At 52.1% G+C, this 16,266-nt stretch overlaps 6 protein-coding genes across 6 annotated transcripts; 1 reads left to right on the top strand and 5 right to left on the bottom strand.

The window, feature by feature from the left end:
* Positions 1-2,030: 2,030 nt before the first annotated feature.
* Positions 2,031-3,240, bottom strand: J4E79_007577 (uncharacterized protein; the record flags this gene model as incomplete). Its single annotated transcript, XM_049356441.1, has 4 exons — positions 2,031-2,089; positions 2,142-2,473; positions 2,526-2,945; positions 3,065-3,240. 4 exons carry the CDS (start codon positions 3,238-3,240, stop codon positions 2,031-2,033), a joined length of 987 nt encoding a protein of 328 aa, XP_049209328.1.
* Positions 3,241-3,684: 444 nt separating this feature from the next.
* J4E79_007576 (uncharacterized protein) lies at positions 3,685-5,319 on the bottom strand (the record flags this gene model as incomplete). The annotated part of the gene is made up of 2 exons (XM_049356440.1): positions 3,685-5,234; positions 5,310-5,319. The coding sequence occupies 2 exons, from the start codon at positions 5,317-5,319 to the stop codon at positions 3,685-3,687; spliced, it is 1,560 nt and encodes a 519-aa protein (XP_049209327.1).
* Positions 5,320-6,743: 1,424 nt separating this feature from the next.
* Positions 6,744-7,186, bottom strand: J4E79_007575 (uncharacterized protein; the record flags this gene model as incomplete). The annotated part of the gene is given in 2 exon segments (XM_049356439.1): positions 6,744-6,846; positions 6,864-7,186. The coding sequence occupies 2 exon segments, from the start codon at positions 7,184-7,186 to the stop codon at positions 6,744-6,746; spliced, it is 426 nt and encodes a 141-aa protein (XP_049209326.1).
* Positions 7,187-8,239: 1,053 nt separating this feature from the next.
* Positions 8,240-8,836, bottom strand: J4E79_007574 (uncharacterized protein; the record flags this gene model as incomplete). Its single annotated transcript, XM_049356438.1, has 2 exons — positions 8,240-8,489; positions 8,607-8,836. The coding sequence occupies 2 exons, from the start codon at positions 8,834-8,836 to the stop codon at positions 8,240-8,242; spliced, it is 480 nt and encodes a 159-aa protein (XP_049209325.1).
* Positions 8,837-10,741: 1,905 nt separating this feature from the next.
* On the bottom strand, positions 10,742-12,671 carry J4E79_007573 (uncharacterized protein; the record flags this gene model as incomplete). Its single annotated transcript, XM_049356437.1, has 2 exons — positions 10,742-11,415; positions 11,462-12,671. The coding sequence occupies 2 exons, from the start codon at positions 12,669-12,671 to the stop codon at positions 10,742-10,744; spliced, it is 1,884 nt and encodes a 627-aa protein (XP_049209324.1).
* Positions 12,672-13,172: 501 nt separating this feature from the next.
* On the top strand, positions 13,173-16,221 carry YSH1 (endoribonuclease ysh1; the record flags this gene model as incomplete). The annotated part of the gene is made up of 5 exons (XM_049356436.1): positions 13,173-13,322; positions 13,375-13,472; positions 13,731-14,862; positions 14,919-15,600; positions 15,659-16,221. 5 exons carry the CDS (start codon positions 13,173-13,175, stop codon positions 16,219-16,221), a joined length of 2,625 nt encoding a protein of 874 aa, XP_049209323.1.
* Between the last annotated feature and the right edge of the window lie 45 nt (positions 16,222-16,266).

The raw sequence follows: 16,266 nt of genomic DNA, 5'->3' as shown, positions 1-16,266 counted from the left end.
TTTACAGATCGACACGTCTAGAACAATACACGAAGAGATTCAGAGCGAGGTCGATCACAATTGAGAGTTCATTACATCTGCATAGATGTGTTGATCGAGTCTAAACTACACCAGAGGCCTCTCCTTCAGCCACAACACACCGCTGTAACCGTACTAAGGAGTGCAGTGCACTCATAGACGACCCTTGCTCCAAGTGCGCCGGTGTGAATCTCAAGGGCGTACGCCATTGAAGCCGGTGCATCCATGGTCAGCCAAGTACTTCCTCTGTACCTTTCCAATCTCCCAGTGTTCAGGCACCTCGATGTCCTTCACCGCAGCCACCGTCTGAGCGACAAAGAAGAGATGATTTGGTAGTTGGGGATACGATCCATCCTTGGGAAACGCGAAGTGTACGGTGCGTTCTGATAGTCCCGTCCCTTTGGACAGTGACCGAAGCCCCCGGAAGTCACGCCAAAGAGATGGGAACACGAGGTGAACCCGTGTCATGCCGGGAAGAAGCTGTATCGCAGGATGACGACGGTGATAATCATATAACTTGTTACTTCGGCGGCTGTGCCGTGAATCCGCGGATTGGCCGCTTCGCTCGAGACGGTCCGGACTTCATCGATGAGCAAGACAGGACAGTCCACTTGTGGTCGGCCCACGGGATCACTGGCTCCAAGGCTCCAGTCGCAGAAATGTGTCGGATCTGTGACCAATGGCTAGTCAACCCCGCCGAGGCCATCTCTCACGCAGTCACGCATCTAGATACGGTGCAAACCATGATCATGATGCACGGATACTGTGGAGTAAAGATGGGACGCGATCTGATACCAAAACTATGCCCCTTCTGTGCTCATAACGAGTCTCTTCCAGCCCACGAACGCATCGCGACATTCACCCGCGAGGGCCACCCAAAGCATATCCGCGGCCACCTCAAATCTGTTGGCGACTCGCTCGTCACCTGCCCATGCTTTCCGTTGACTTGTACGAAAGAGGAGGAAATGGACGATCTCCAACTTGGAGCTCATCTCCAGATCACCCATGGATGTCTGATACCAGCCCGCATTAAGCGTCGTTCAGACGCCGTCACCCCAGGAACGGCCGGGTCGCAGCGGGTAACTAAGAAGGTCAGCAAGGGTACGAAATGAGCTGTAGAACAACTCAGTGGAAGCAGAGAAGGTGTCAACGGAGGGTCATATCTCGTGGACATCAATTGTTGTGGGATTTAAGGCCATGTTATCGATCTTACCACATGTAAAATGCTTCCAATATCAGTCACATAGCTAGAGACATAATCTATATTCATCATTTGTTTGTTATGTCTCCCCGTTGCATTATTGGAAAGGTTGCTCTATTTTATCAACTTGCTTCCCTGGTCGTCCTGGCACTCATAGACATATGTCGCGTCTCCTAGAAATAGCTTTTTGTCTTTTTTGTCTTCGCAATCGACGTTGTTAATGTTTAATATCCTAGTAGATAGGTTAGGTCTAACTAGGTTTATTTAGGTACTGTGTCTAGTCTTGCATAATGGCCTAGAGTTCTCAGCAAATCGTAAGTATGTAACTTAACATTTACGTAGGCTCTAGATTGTCTAGTTCTTCTCTTGAATAAGGTGCTGCCGTCTTGTTTGTACGGCTATAATGTTTTAATTGTACGACTTACTCCGGGACCTCAGATCTCCTATAGGACATGAAGTCCTCGATGATAAGATTATCATCAGCATTGTCAAATGCCCTGTTTCTAATGCCGTTCGATCTCACTTGAATGCAATGCTTGGACATTATGAGTTGGGTCTATTGTGCAGTATGTTTCCTACTCGATCGTACTGTTACATAAAATCGCCGTCTAAGCGAAGCAAGATCTAACTTGAATGACTGCAAATAAACGCAAAACACATAGAAGAAATGTGATATCGAACAAACCCATGCCAGCCATTATGCAAGAAAAGACAGACTTTTTGTGTGACAAGTCCACCTCGAGACCCGCTGTCCTGGCTGTCTTGGTATCATCTCCTCCGTCACTCTCTCCGCATCGCACAAGACGAAAACTTAGTTAGTCTTAGCAATTTCTACGCCCCCTGTAGCACCAAGTGCCTTCTTAATGTCGCCTACTGGGTGTTAGAAAGAGCTTTAGGGAGTTCGGGGATGTTTGGAACTTACCGTAGATGGCGAACTGACCGGCGGTCAGGGTACCGACCATGAAAAGACGAGCACCGATACCACCGAAAGAGCCACGGAGACCGAGCTCCTTGGCGATCTTGATCAAACGGGAGGTGGTTCCCTCTCCGGGAAGACCCTTGGTCTTGTTAATCCTGGAGAGCATGGTGTCGGCGGGCTGGGAGATGATGGCGGCGGCGAAACCGGCAATGATACCAGAGCCCAAGTTGTAGACGGTCTGCATGCCGTTGGAGGTTTGGCTCTTGTCGACGACGGAGTAGACGGCCTCGTTGACCTTCTCGAAGACGGCGAACTTGGCCATGGTGTAGGGGACCCTGATGGATGATTAGCCAAAAATCAACTCCCAACCAGAGGAATTGTACATACTGCTTGAACAGGATGGGTCCGAAACCAGAGTAGAAGGCACCGACACCCTCGGTCTTCAGGATCTTGGAGAATCCACCAACGAGACCGTTGGCGAAGGTTGGGTCACCGACGAGACGGATACGGGTAGCCTCGAGAGGGCAGAGGGCGACATCGGCGAAGAACTCAGCGACAGCGGCAGAGGCGAGGTAGACGGCAGTGCGGTTGTTGGCGGCAGTCTCGTAGCCGACAAGGTTGATGGACTGCTGCTTGAAGAACTCGTAACCTCCGAACTTGAAGGCACCCTGGAGGAAGTAACCGGCAGCGGTAGGACCGAAACCGGTCCAGACAGCGCCCATACCCTCATTGGCGATGGTCTTGCGGAAGCCACCGATCAGACCGGTGTTGTAGGTGGCGGGGTCAAGTTGTATCCTGGTCTTGACGCTGTTGCACATGTCAGCTTGGCATTCTGTCGTCATTTTCGATACCTGTCAACTGTCGCAAAGCGTGTGCGATGCAGCCATTGGCATCATCCCGAGCCATTGGGGGGCGACACAACGTACACATCGACGGGTGTGAGGGCTCCGTGGGTGACGGAGCAGCAGACGGCACCGGCGAAAGCGAATCGCGAGTACAGGGCCAGGCCAGTGGGCGCGGTAGGGTCAGCGGCCGCAAGCTTAGCCTTTGCGGCATCGACCTTGCTGGAGCCGGTGGCGGTGGGGGGAGGAGAGGTGGCCATTTCGCTGGTATGGATGGTAGAAGCGAAGGAAGTGGAGTGGAGAGGTTTGGTGGTGGTGAAGATGGACAGGCGGAGATTAGAAAGCCGCGATAGTTGATGAGAAGTTTTGTGCTTGGCGCTGGACCCGTTCTTTCCCGACTGCAATCCGGATATCCGCCCTGCAGCACACCCTCCATTCACATTACCGCGCCTTAGTGCGTGCCACCGGTGTCAATTAATCCCGCACCCGAATTCCGATGCGCAGGGCAGGTTGGTGCTATAGCAGTACTAACATTGCGCATTATTCTACATCGCTCAAGCCAGGCACCGCTGGCGTTCAGCCTTACCAGACGCAAAATTTGACATACATGAAGCGACGTACTGAGATCGATCGGAATCAGAAACCTCAACAACCGGAAATAAGGGCGTTATCTCCGCCAGCATCGCCAACTTCCTTTCGCCCTCTTACTCCTCCTCTTGGATCTCGTTGCTGCTATTCGGACTTTCCTCGCGATTGATCAGGCGTGTCAGTTCAGCCAGATCGTCGCGTTTCGCCGTTACAGCTTCCAGCAATTCACGCATGGGTTGCCCTATCAACCCAAGCTGCTCGAGCATCTGCTTCGCTGCACGACGTGTGTCCGTCACGCCCTTTAGTGTCTCCTCGATTACCGTCGCCGTAACGGGGTCGTTGAGGCGCGCCGTCATAACCTTTTTCCTCTCATCCTTATCGAGACCCTTCAGATCAGCACCAGCGAGCTTCACCATTCGGAACAAAACCGTGTCGTGAACTGTTTTCATGTCTTGCGCATTGTTTACAGTCACTTCCAGCTTAGTCTCCAGATGCGGAAAGTGCTCTGCGAACTCATGGTTGAGATTGCCATAGTCGTCTGCTTGGGCGCACTTGTCCAATATCTCCTCCAACGACGGAGTGTAGACACCCGGATGAGTTTCTCTGGAGGCTCGTGGCTGTGCTGATCGAAGTACAGCCAGATCCAGCAGCTCGTCGATCTCGGCTTTTCTCAATTCGTTCCGCGCGCACTGGATCTTGGCCATTAGTCCTTGTCGCGCTCTTTCTGCCAGCTTCCTGTTATAGGCTCTCCATTTCGTCTCGCATCGTTTTACTTCCTCCCTGTTATCATCTTCCTCTGCATTCTTTTTGTTCCTTTGGTACGCACGTCTCTTCTTCTCACGGTCGAATCGGTGCTCCAGTTGTTCTTGTCCGCTCAACACCTTGCAAGCAAGGTATATGCCATCGTCCTTATTGGCAAGCTCAAACTCCTTCTGCCGGATATGCGCTAACATAACGATGAGCATATTAAACGGATCCTGAGTCTTGAAACCTTGGGTTTCTGGCCGGTATGCGTGGATGGCTTTCAGTAATTGACGTTGAGAAGGTTCCAGGATGCCATTCTGTCCAGTCTCATTGTCCTGGTTGCTATTTCTGTTGTCACTGACAATCGCCAAAATCTTGTCGACAACCTTCACTCTTTCCCTGAGAGCAGCAACAAAAGCCTGGCGCTCGGTCGAGTCCCTATTACGCTCATCGGCAATGCGCTTGTTCCATGTGAGTATTACGTCTAACATCTGTTCTTCTGACTCCTCGGTTCCCAATTGTTGTGGCTCCGAACGCAACGGAGCAAGTAAGTCGTCGAATACTTCGTCACTTGGTTCGTCTGCGTTTCTGATTCGCTCCAGGATTGAGGTATCCATGCCTGGCTCATCAGCTCTTAACGCCGCTGCCACATCCCGGTACTGCTTTCCGTCCGCCACTTCTTCATCGATGTCAAGACGTGTCAGGCTTGACCTATGTTCTTCCCGGCATAGGTCGTCGAGCATGGCTTTGACATCCTCGAGATTGACGTCCGACGCCGCATATTCCTCATCGTATCGAGTTGACGAGGGTACTGTTCCGCTTTTTTCGAAAGTAAAGCGCTCATCAAAATCTTCCTGTTCGCAGTCATCGGCGTTGTTCGGATTGGCCTGACGCAACCGTTCGCGCATCCGCGCTAGGGCTTCTGACCCACGTAAACTCCTCGCACTGATTTGTGGTACATCAGTACCATACATTAAAGCATCGTAAGCTGACTGACGTTCTAACATTTTATTGGGGATAGTACTGGTGCAGGTCTTGCTCGCACAAGATCATGGTTCTGGAATACATATGAATACTCCAGTCGTCACTGCCTTCACAATCAATGCTACACGATGAGCGTGGGATGCGAAATTCATACCTGCGCGGCGATTTCTACGTATCGAAATAATCACAGCACGACTTCTTCCTGCTCGTTCTATCTATGCTAATCACATGGCTGAGATGCGTCGAATGGGCCAATCCACGCCAGTGTGATTTTCGACACAACCATGGATCGCTCATATCTACACTAAATAGTACATCACGTCCACGGTTCACCGAATATATCAGAGTATATAAACAGAGGCCGCCGTGACTATTTCAAAATTCCACATTCAACTCTTCACAAAACTCTTTCACACACAAGTCTTTCACAAAAGTCACAAGGCCCTTCCAAAAGCACTCTTCACACAACGCTTTTCATCCACCACCACCCGAAACCAGCCAAGGTTCCAGTCATGCTGCTCTCACAGCTCGTCAACGCGCACTTGAGTACCATCAAGCCAAAATCTCAAGAACCAAAACACGCCGAAGACTACGAGCTCGACGTCATGCCATCTGAGCCGCATTCTTCGCCGTCTCCGTTCCCGTCAGCCCATCCTTCAAGGGCTTCTTCGCAGACATCATCGCGGACATCATCACGAACTTCTTCACGGACATCGTCACGAACTTCATCGCGGACATCGTCTTCAAAATCTTCACTGTATTCGGTATCAACATATTCAACCATGTCGACTACGTCCCTCGACACCGCGTCCTCTGACGCACCAACATCAGAGTCGCAACAATCAGGCTTCTCTTCACGCGCAAACAGCCCAGAGATCGACATGACGGAATGGGAAGATATCGACCTCACAGACCGCTCCACCTTGGGACGCGCTTCACACTCCAAGCTGTTGTTGAGGGTGATTCAATACCTGCGATCACGTACTGCGCCGCGTATGCCCGCGACGCCGGTGCTGCGACCCGCGCATGATGAGGAGGCTATGGCTGAGGTTCCGGATTGGCATTTGGAGGGATAGGATTGGTTTGTCTGTCTTTAGAGCAAGACTTGGCCGACTCAACGAGATGGAAGCGCAGTCACAAAGACCGCCAACGGTAATTGTGTTTGGATTGTGTCAGCACTTCGACTGGACTAGATACCCTAGACCACAGATTTTTTCTCGCTTGCGAGAGAACTCGTTCTTATACAACAATGAAGATTCACCATCCCTTTCGCCTTGCTTCTGTGAATGCAAATATGAGGCAAAAGTGATATTTATACTAAGCTATATGTAGCGGACCTGCCGCTTACAGTTCCAGCCGTACAGTAATGATTGACAGTATCTTCATGCACACGTCTGCATATGAAGGTACGGAATTCGTACACTTGGGGAGTCCAACAACAAAACAACTATACCGATAGGGAAGAAAAGAAACCCAGGGGGGCCGCCCCACTGATGCACTTCATGCTGCACTCTAGCCAAGCTTGTCCTTCGCCTGATCCGCCATCGAATCTATGAATCTTTCGTACTCTGCCCATAAGTCCTCAGCGGCTGTGTTGAACTTCTCTGTGGCCAGTTTTGCATGTGCCTTGTGCTTTGCACGATAGGCCACCAAAGCTTCAGCTGTGGCCTCATTGTTAATCTGGAGAACAGCGTTGAGTTCCTTTGATTGCTCGTTGTAATGGCCGCTGTCGACGCGAAAGCCCCATTCCTCGTTCTTTTTTGGTGTGTTGGGAGGAAAGATCCGGGTACCAGGTGCTGGGGGATCCGCTAGGGCAGCCTTGATTAACTTTTCGGGTCCATCTTTGAGTGCCTTTGCCAACTGTTTCCATTCATTGACGGCCTTGGACATTGTGATCGTGTGCGTAAGAGGTCTTTGTACAGAGATAGATAGTAGTTAAGGCTTGGAATTGAAGATGCTTGCGAATGAGAGGCTGAATGTGTGATACTCGGCATCTTGTGAGAAGCCATCGTTCTTATACTATCATTTCGATGACTGTAGTTCTTCTTGCCAGTGAGTACGTACTCGTCACGGAGGTTGCTTTGAGTCTTGCATGCTCATGAGTGTGAGTTGCCATGAATACGGGGAAGTCAACACGGAAGATGACCCAAGACTTGAGGTAGACCTGAGACCTTGGAGTCAGGTCGTATCCAGTCGCACTATCATGATGTTCTGAGTGGTGTATATATGTCTATGCGCACGAGAAGAAGCAGTCACGACGAGTCGGCCCGAAAACGTGTGTTGGATAAGTGTTGTAGCTGAAAGAACTGACGGCTCATGCGCGGGCCTTTGCTCTAGCTTGCGCGTACAAATACACGTTATGACTAGAGTTCCTGTCGTTGTTGGAGTATCCAGCCTCTATGCGATCATGAGCTTCCAAGCTGTGTGGTCATCACGAGGAAATTGGGGTCACCAACCTTGGACACGTTCAACTCTGAGGATTGCGATCTCTCTCATTTGATGAGGAGTACCTTTGCGTATGTGGTGGCTATGTAATTCGGGAATCATGAGTGGTTCAAAACTGAACGTTGACGCAGTTTACACTTTGACTGGAAACTGAGCGTGCAATATGCGCACGGATAGGTATTCAATGATGTGATGCCGGTACACGGATTATTCTAGACGTACGAAACGTAGTAGCTCAGTCTCAGCCTTTCGCTTCATCGGTTATCGTCAGTCACACCATCCGTTGTAATGTCATAGCACATTCCTTACAGAGACGAAAGGTTTTATCACACGTTCTGAAGAGAGAGCAAAGATTATTGAAGTGATTCTTATATACCATGTGAGCACTGGGTGATTCAATTTCAGTATTAGCTCCTAACATCATTTGTAGGACCCCTTATCATGCCTTCTTCCCCTACAATGCTGCATATCGTGATCGACCAGTGCTATTTGCATCGCTTAGTCCTCCAGATCAAAAAGCCAAAAATCCCTAATCTCAGCCTCCACATTCTCAGACCCTTCCGCACCTCGACTATCCTCTACTATCGTAGCAAACAACTCCTTGTTCGCCTGCTTCAATGCCTCAAACTCTTCTGGAGGCACCCACCCATCAAGCCCCACGTTTAGCATACCTGCGAGGAACTTCTTGGCCTTGTAATCCCGCTCAAACTTTTTGAAGCTTTCAAAATGTACGGCGCACTCTTCAGGGCTGGGTAGAGGATAAGGACAGTCTCCTTCGAAACCTAGCTCCTTCCATCGCCGTGCTGTCTGTATTAATTCTATTCGAAAGGCAGCAGCGCCATGTACCCAGGTGCGATGACCATACATAAAAGGCCGAAAGTAGGCCTCGTCTATTTCCAGAGGCGCTAACACTGCGGGTGGAAGGAGCGAGCGAACCAGTAAACTGAAGGCTTTGGTGCGCCTCTCGCTCTCGGGCTCGAATTTGTCTTCATCGGAAGGATCGGGGATTTTGCGGGCAAAATCAGGTGTCTCGTGCATGTACCAGAATGCTGGCTTTATGCTCGATGACTGCCAGTCGATTATCGCTGTAAGCATAGTCGGGTCTTCCTCTGAAACGAATATATTTCTCATGTTCAAGTCGGGGTGAAATAGGGTGGGCTGTGCCATCATACTTATGGAAGGATCCTGAATCATCTTCTGTATCACTGCGCGACAGTATTCCAACAAGGCTTTGTGGTCTTCAACGGACCCATGATAGTGTGGTCGCTTCGAGCCAACCGTATCTGGCGGAAGTCTCGAAATCCCTGCGTCGATTAGACCATCGCAATACGCGGATTGATCGGGCCCTATATATCTCATGAGTCTTTTGGTAACTTGCTTACATGAACCGTAACTTACAAGGTCCTTGATTTCGGTTGACGGCGTGGTAGTGCCTCGGCTCTGTGGGCTCACAATCCCAATACATGGTTTCGCAATTAGGACCGATACAGAAATTTGGTTCCAGGGGTATCGCAGAGTCTTTGATATGTGGAGTGTTGGCTAGGTAGAGACTGCCATATGCAGGAAATTCAAGATTGGCAGCCTCTTTCAGTTTTTGGTAAATGGGTTTCATGACCATGGCTCGCTGAACCTCTGTCATGTCTGGCCATTTCAAAGCCAAGCAGACGCCTGGTGCGTGTTCCATGATGATGTATTCGCTTCCAATAGTGTTGGAAGCGTCATCGCTCCAGTCCAGTATTTTGGGAATAGGGATACTGGTTTTGGTTTGCACTAATTGCAGGTAAGGTCAGCCAATCTCATTGTCATGCTTCTTCTGTTGCTATCTGTTGTGAAGGAACGTACGATACTTTATAGTCGCGACCTCTGAACCCGTTGTATACCTCGACGGGCCTGCCTGAGAAAATGGCAGTCTTGCAACGAGGCATTTCGCATTATCAGTGTGGAATATGAAGACGCGATTGTTTCCGCCTTCCTTCTTCTCATATGAGGTGATTGATCTGGCACCTGGACATAGTGCTACAACTCTACGACACAGAGCGTCGAAGTGGAATTGTATAATGCGCGACTTTCGCTCCAGTTCGTCATGACGGAGCCATCGTCCACTCGTATAATTGTAAGGGTCAGGGCCTACGTTCAAGTAAACATCGGCGCCGTGCAACGGATGTCAAACATGCGGACTCCGCCTACCTTCACTGAAAGTGTGCATTGTTCTTGTGGGACTGAGTAATTTTGTAGAAATGGAAAATGATCGCCGCGATACAAGGCGAATGCCCGTATTGAGAGGCGATTCAAGCAGATGTAGAGGTCTTGCGGTCAGTAGTACGAACGTGCGATGCGCTCGAGCAGTGGACATTGCACGCGAGGATGCCTGTCTCATGATATGGTTGATAGCGTAGTGGGGAAAGCTTGGGTCATTGAGCAGTTCTGCCAATGCTTTGTGATTCATCGTTGATGGCGCGCCACGCTGTACATGTTGGTGTAACGGTGCCCACTCACGGAGAGTGCTCTCTTGTGGGCGGTGCATCTAGCCTAGGAAGGAGCAGGCAGCAGCCCCGGAGTGGTCCCAGCGAATCACTGTTACGAGCGCGCTTGGCGCCAGTCAAATCATCAATCCTCGTTGGCATGATACAACAAAGAAAATCCGTGAGCGCCATATGATGAATCTAGTATTCTTGCTAATGGCCGTGGTAGTAGATTTCGAAGATCATCGGCCATGTTGACTACCACCAAGGTCAACAACGATATGGTTACGTGCCACACTTTGAGACATGAAGCGAAACGATGATACACAACAAGTGCTCTTAATATTGGTATTGGGGATCTGTCAGCTACATGCTTTGGCGCAAGCCAGCCCAAAGGATCCGACGGTTCATCATCCGTCACTGAAAGTTTTACCCCAGCCCTTGGGGATATAATGCAAATAATGTGTCACAAGTTCTGCCCCTTCACTTGACATCCTTCCGTTTAACGCCAACGCTGATAATGCAAATAATATAGAGCCTAAGCTCTTAGACCTGGGCCAGGTACAGCAGGCGCTGACTTGTTGACCTCCGGCTTAGTATCCTTTTCTGTGTTCTTGAGACGCGCCAGGATGACTGTGAGCGTCTTCTTCTCTCTTCCGTCGTTGTCCAGCACATGAATCAGATCACGGAGCTGGATACCGGCGCCTGTTTCGGTCTGCTCAATGGTGTCGCCGAACTTGCGCTTCTTGCCCATGAGAGCCTTTTCGGGCGCTTGGACCGCAGGTGTAGCGGCGCCACTGCCACCTGTTGCTGCAGCCGGTCGTGGTGTAGAGGCACCCGATGCTGGTCCACCACCTCCGCCCGTCATCCACGAGTATTTCTTCTTCTTGCCACCAAGCGCCATACTGGCGGTCTCGTTGGCTTTGCCAAACACGACAACGTCTGACTGACTTTGCTTCTTGGCAAATGCCAAAGCCTTCTTTGTCACAGGTTCCGGCATGGGTATTGGTGCAGCTGGCGCATCTGCTGAGGAAGCCGAGGCGCCTGCTTGACGCTTTGCGCGCTTGCGAAGGCGCTCCTGCTCCCACTTGTAGTCATCATTTACACGCTTCGTAAGCGCAATGGCAACGTGGTTGACGTTTTGGTATGTTCGCTGAGGAGTCGGGGGTGCTTCGCTTGGAGGCGTTGGTAATCGTCCCGCATTGGGGACGCCTAAGTCGATTAGCAATAGATTGGAAAATATTCAAAACAAACATACCCTTGCTGGCTGTCGCTGTAGGGCTGACAGCACTGTCTGTTGCCTCCCACGGCGTCTTCAAGATGTTGACTGGCGGAGCCATCTTCTCTGATGCGCCCTCATCCACCACAGCAAGATCAAGCATCTGTGGGGGAATGATGCCATGAGAAGTATTTTGACGACCTTGGCATAAAGCAAAAGAATCCTCAACTATGGTCCGGACACGCTCCTCGGCAGCCAGCGATATCAGCGTCAGAATCTCCACAAGTGGAGCGTTCTGGTTCAGTAGACTGGCAGCCTCCAAGCCTACGATTTGTTCGCCGTTGGCACCAGCTGCTGTGGTACGTGCGATCTCTTGCTGTCCCTTGTCTGGGATCTTGTCAAACAAGCCATCAACGTTGATCTGGATACCGTGTTCATAGCCACGTTTCGCGATGCGATGTCTTAGGACACTTGCGGACAGGAACGGGTCATTCAGCGGCTGCTGGGCTGACTCGTTCAGGATCCTGGCGGCTTGCTCGTGCTTCCTGATGAACTCGGCTTCATGCTGCTCCTTGGTCATTTCTTGGCTAAGTGCGCCGGTCCCTTGGAATGCGCCGTGACCCGACTGCTGGCTCCAGTTATTGAAGCTAGCATGTGGTGATGCTGTGGAGCCCGATGCTTGCGAGTTGAAGCTCCTGTAGTTGTGCAGCAGGTTGTCCTCCTCGGCGCGCAGATCGATACCAGATCCTGTGAGCACATCGCTAATGTTGTTGACGTCCAGGTCGCGCGCATTTGCCTTTTCTAATTCCGAACTATCGCCAGTCTTGCTATAAGGGACCTTGGGTGGCGGCATAGAGCCCTGGGGCGCTGGCGGCTGTCCATTCGGGTGCTGATACGGCTGGGGCTGGTGGAAGGGCGGAGGCTGCATCGCGGCGGGCGAGGTGGGCAGCGAGTGGTAGCCAGGCGTCTGAGGGGAAGCGGTATACGGCGAGGGAGGGTATTGGGGCGCGCCAGGCATGCCAAAAGGCGACTGGTACGGCGCAGGCGATGGCGGGTTTGGCGACAGGCGCTGTCGCTTATTCGGAGGGATGCCGCTGCCCATGGTCGGAGACAGGGCGGTCGGCGACTGCTGGTAATTCTGCGGTGAGAAGGCGCGCGGCTGTTGCTGGTGGCCGAGATTCTGTGTTTGCACGGGCGGCGGGGGCTGCTGGCCCGGCGGCGGATACTGGTAGTTGTTCGGGTAGGCCATGGTGGGCAGCTCGTCCCTTTCGGGGAGTCGCGCTGGCAGAGGGTTTCTATCGGCGCGTCATCCGGCGGCAGTATGTTCGGGGCTCGATAGCGCTTGCGATGGGACGTGTTCGGTGGGCAGGCGCGGTCGGTGGAGTTGGCAGGCGCGTCGGGGTTGGTGATGCGCGGTTGGTAGAGCGGACGATGAATCTGGGAATGACGAGCACGGACAAAGTCTTGGCAGTCGCGCGCCAGACAAAGAGAGCCGCAACGGTCAACCAACTGCCACTCCGCTCTCACTCGACGCTGCCACGACTTCTCTCTCACCCTTGGGCGTTTCCATTGAGGCGTTGAATATCCCTGCGACACCAATTCACGATTAATGAGCTAGGTCCAGGCGCGGTTCATAGATATCTTACGCGTTCTTCTTCGGCTACCACCTGGGCATCCACCAACCCCGTAGCCTCACCTCCGTCGCCCGTATACCACCTAGTAACACATCCACATCGCAACCCACACAACTATGGCGTCGAAGAGAAAGGCGACGGCGATGGCGCCCGAGGATGAAGACCCAATAGATCCCTCCGACGAGCTCATGTTCCTGTGCTTAGGAGGCGGTAATGAGGTCGGCCGCTCGTGTCACATCATCCAGTACAAGGGCAAGACCGTCATGGTGCGCATTCAGGACTCGCATATTCTACGGCAACCATACTAACGAGGGACAGCTTGATGCCGGTATGCATCCCGCACACGAAGGCTTGTCCGCCATGCCATTCTACGATGATTTCGATCTTAGCACCGTAGACGTGCTACTAATTTCACAGTATGTATACGCGCGTCTTGCTTGCCATGGTAGTTGGGGTTCGGCGCATCACTGGAGTCGGACCATGAGCGCGCAAAGGGCACTCGCAATACAGCGACTTGTATATCACTATGAATGGAATATAATTTGCTTCCTCCCGCTCGACTTCGATGATGTGCCCCTCCCTGGTTCCCACCAATGTATCTACAACTTTGGGCGCTTCTTCCGGGCTCACCCTGAGTCCTCCAGTCGTCCTCCAGCATGCTGACATCAGGCTAGTTTCCACGTCGACCATGCTGCCTCTCTACCCTATGTACTTGCGAAGACCAACTTCAAGGGCCGCGTATTCATGACACATCCGACCAAGGCCATCTACAAATGGCTCATCCAAGACTCTGTCCGTGTCGGTAATATGTCGAGCAATTCCGAGACCAAGATCCAAATGTACACCGAGGCGGACCATCTCAACACCTATCCTATGATTGAGTCAATCGACTTTTACACCACCCACACCGTATCCGGTGTGCGGATAACACCTTACCCAGCTGGTCACGTACTTGGAGCGGCCATGTTCCTTATGGAGATTGCAGGCCTAAAGATACTCTTCACTGGCGACTACTCGCGAGAAGACGACCGACATTTGGTATCAGCATCGGTACCTCCGGGCGTAAAGATCGATGTGCTCATCACCGAGTCGACATTCGGTATCTCGATGCACACGCCACGTGTCGAGCGAGAGGCACAGCTCATGAAGGCCATTACCGATGTTCTCAACCGCGGTGGCCGAGCCCTCCTCCCAGTCTTCGCCCTGGGTAGAGCCCAGGAACTTCTTCTCATTCTCGACGAATATTGGAGCAAGCACCCAGAAGTTCAGAAGATACCCATATACTACAACTCAAGCTTAGCTCGTAAGTGTATGCAGGTCTACCAAACGTATGTCTCCGCCATGAACGACAATATCAAACGTCTCTTCGCCGAGCGCATGGCCGAAGCCGAAGCTGCAGGAGATACTGGCCGTCGTGGAGCTTGGGATTTCAAGTTTGTCCGTTCACTCAAGAGTCTGGAGCGTTTCGACGATCTAGGTGGATGCGTCATGCTTGCCTCGCCGGGTATGATGCAATCCGGCACATCGCGCGAGCTGCTTGAGCGATGGGCGCCCGACCCAAGGAACGGTGTCATCATCACCGGTTACTCTGTCGAAGGCACCATGGCAAAACAAATCGTTCACGAACCGGACCAGATCCCAGCAATCATGTCCCGCGCTAGTAACGCAGCACGCCGGCCAGGTCAGAGGGAGAATGAACAAGCCATGATTCCCCGACGGTGCACAGTCCAGGAGTACAGTTTCGCGGCGCACGTTGATGGAAAAGAGAACATGGAGTTTGTGCAAGAAGTCGCTGCTCCTGTCGTTGTAAGTCTTGCTCATTTCACGTTGACGCTGAAAACCACGTACTAACTAAATCTCAGATTCTTGTTCACGGCGAAAAGGGTAATATGACACGCCTGAAGTCTAAACTACTTTCCTTCAACGCCCAGAAAGCCGTCCCCACGAAGATTTACTCGCCCGCCAACTGCGAGGAACTCCGCATTCCTTTCAAGACCGACAAGATTGCCAAGGTGGTTGGAAAATTGGCCTCTATTGCTCCGCCTTTACCTCGTTCCATGTCATCCAATGATGAAGGTGAAACTGCTGAAGACCAAGAAGGGGAGAAGGTGGATATGATCAGCGGAGTTCTCATCCAGAACGACTTCAAGATTTCTCTCATGGCGCCCGAGGATCTCAAGGAATATGCCGGTCTAACCACAACGACCATTATGTGCCGTCAGCACCTTACCCTATCAGCTGCTGGCATCGATCTCATACGATGGGCGCTCGAAGGAACCTTTGGCGCTATCAAAGAGAGCAATCTCACGGATGCTGCCGTTGACGGCAAGATGAACGGCAACGGCACAAGTCACAAGGAAGAAGCAGACGAAGAAGTCAGCCGAACAGAGACCAAGTTCACAATAATGGACTGCGTAAACGTCCTGATCAAAAACGGAGGAAGAGTAGAAGTAGAATGGGAAGGCAACGTAATCAACGACGGTATCGCCGACGCCGTCCTCGCCGTCCTCTTCACAGTCGAGTCCTCACCAGCAGCTGTCCGACGTAAGTCTTCCCTCCCCTCCCAGCCCCAATCAACCCTCATACTAACACCACCCTCCAGAATCCTCAAAACAGCACTCCCACAGCCACGCGCCCCAACCAGAAGCCGAAGACGACATAACCACCACAAAACTAACCCACCGCTTCAAAAAGCCACACCCCCACCGCACCACCGACCCCTCCACACGCCTCGCCCGCCTCTTCCTCTTCCTCGAAGCCCAATTCGGCGAAGAAGCCGTCCGCCCCATCACCCTCCCCCGCAACAGCACCACAACCGCCACCACAAACGGGACTCCCGCCGCCGCCGCCGCCGCCGCCCACCCAGATTCCATGGACACCTCCACCTCCACCCCCGACTCCTCCACGGAGCCTGTCTCCAACATCACCGCGTTCCCCCCTCCCATCGCGCCAGACGACCAGTTGAGCGCGGAGGACAAGACGGAGTTGAAGCGACTGCATAATCTGGGTATACCTGTTCCGGGGGTGGAGATCAAGTTTGACAAGTTTGTGGCCAAGGTCTGGTTGGAGGATTTGGAGGTCGAGTGCGCGAATAATGCGTTGAGGGCGAGGGTTAAGGCTGTGGTTGAGAGGGGTGTGGAGACGGTTAGTGGGTTGTGGCGTTGAGGTGAGGACAGGACAGGACATGAGCTTCATGGAGCGGAAGGATAG

This window comes from Alternaria viburni, assembly GCF_023758015.1.
Source record: "Alternaria viburni strain BMP 2772 chromosome Unknown scaffold_16, whole genome shotgun sequence".
In the NCBI taxonomy this organism is placed as follows: domain Eukaryota; kingdom Fungi; phylum Ascomycota; class Dothideomycetes; order Pleosporales; family Pleosporaceae; genus Alternaria; species Alternaria viburni.
This window is presented reverse-complemented; position numbering and strand designations above follow the sequence as displayed.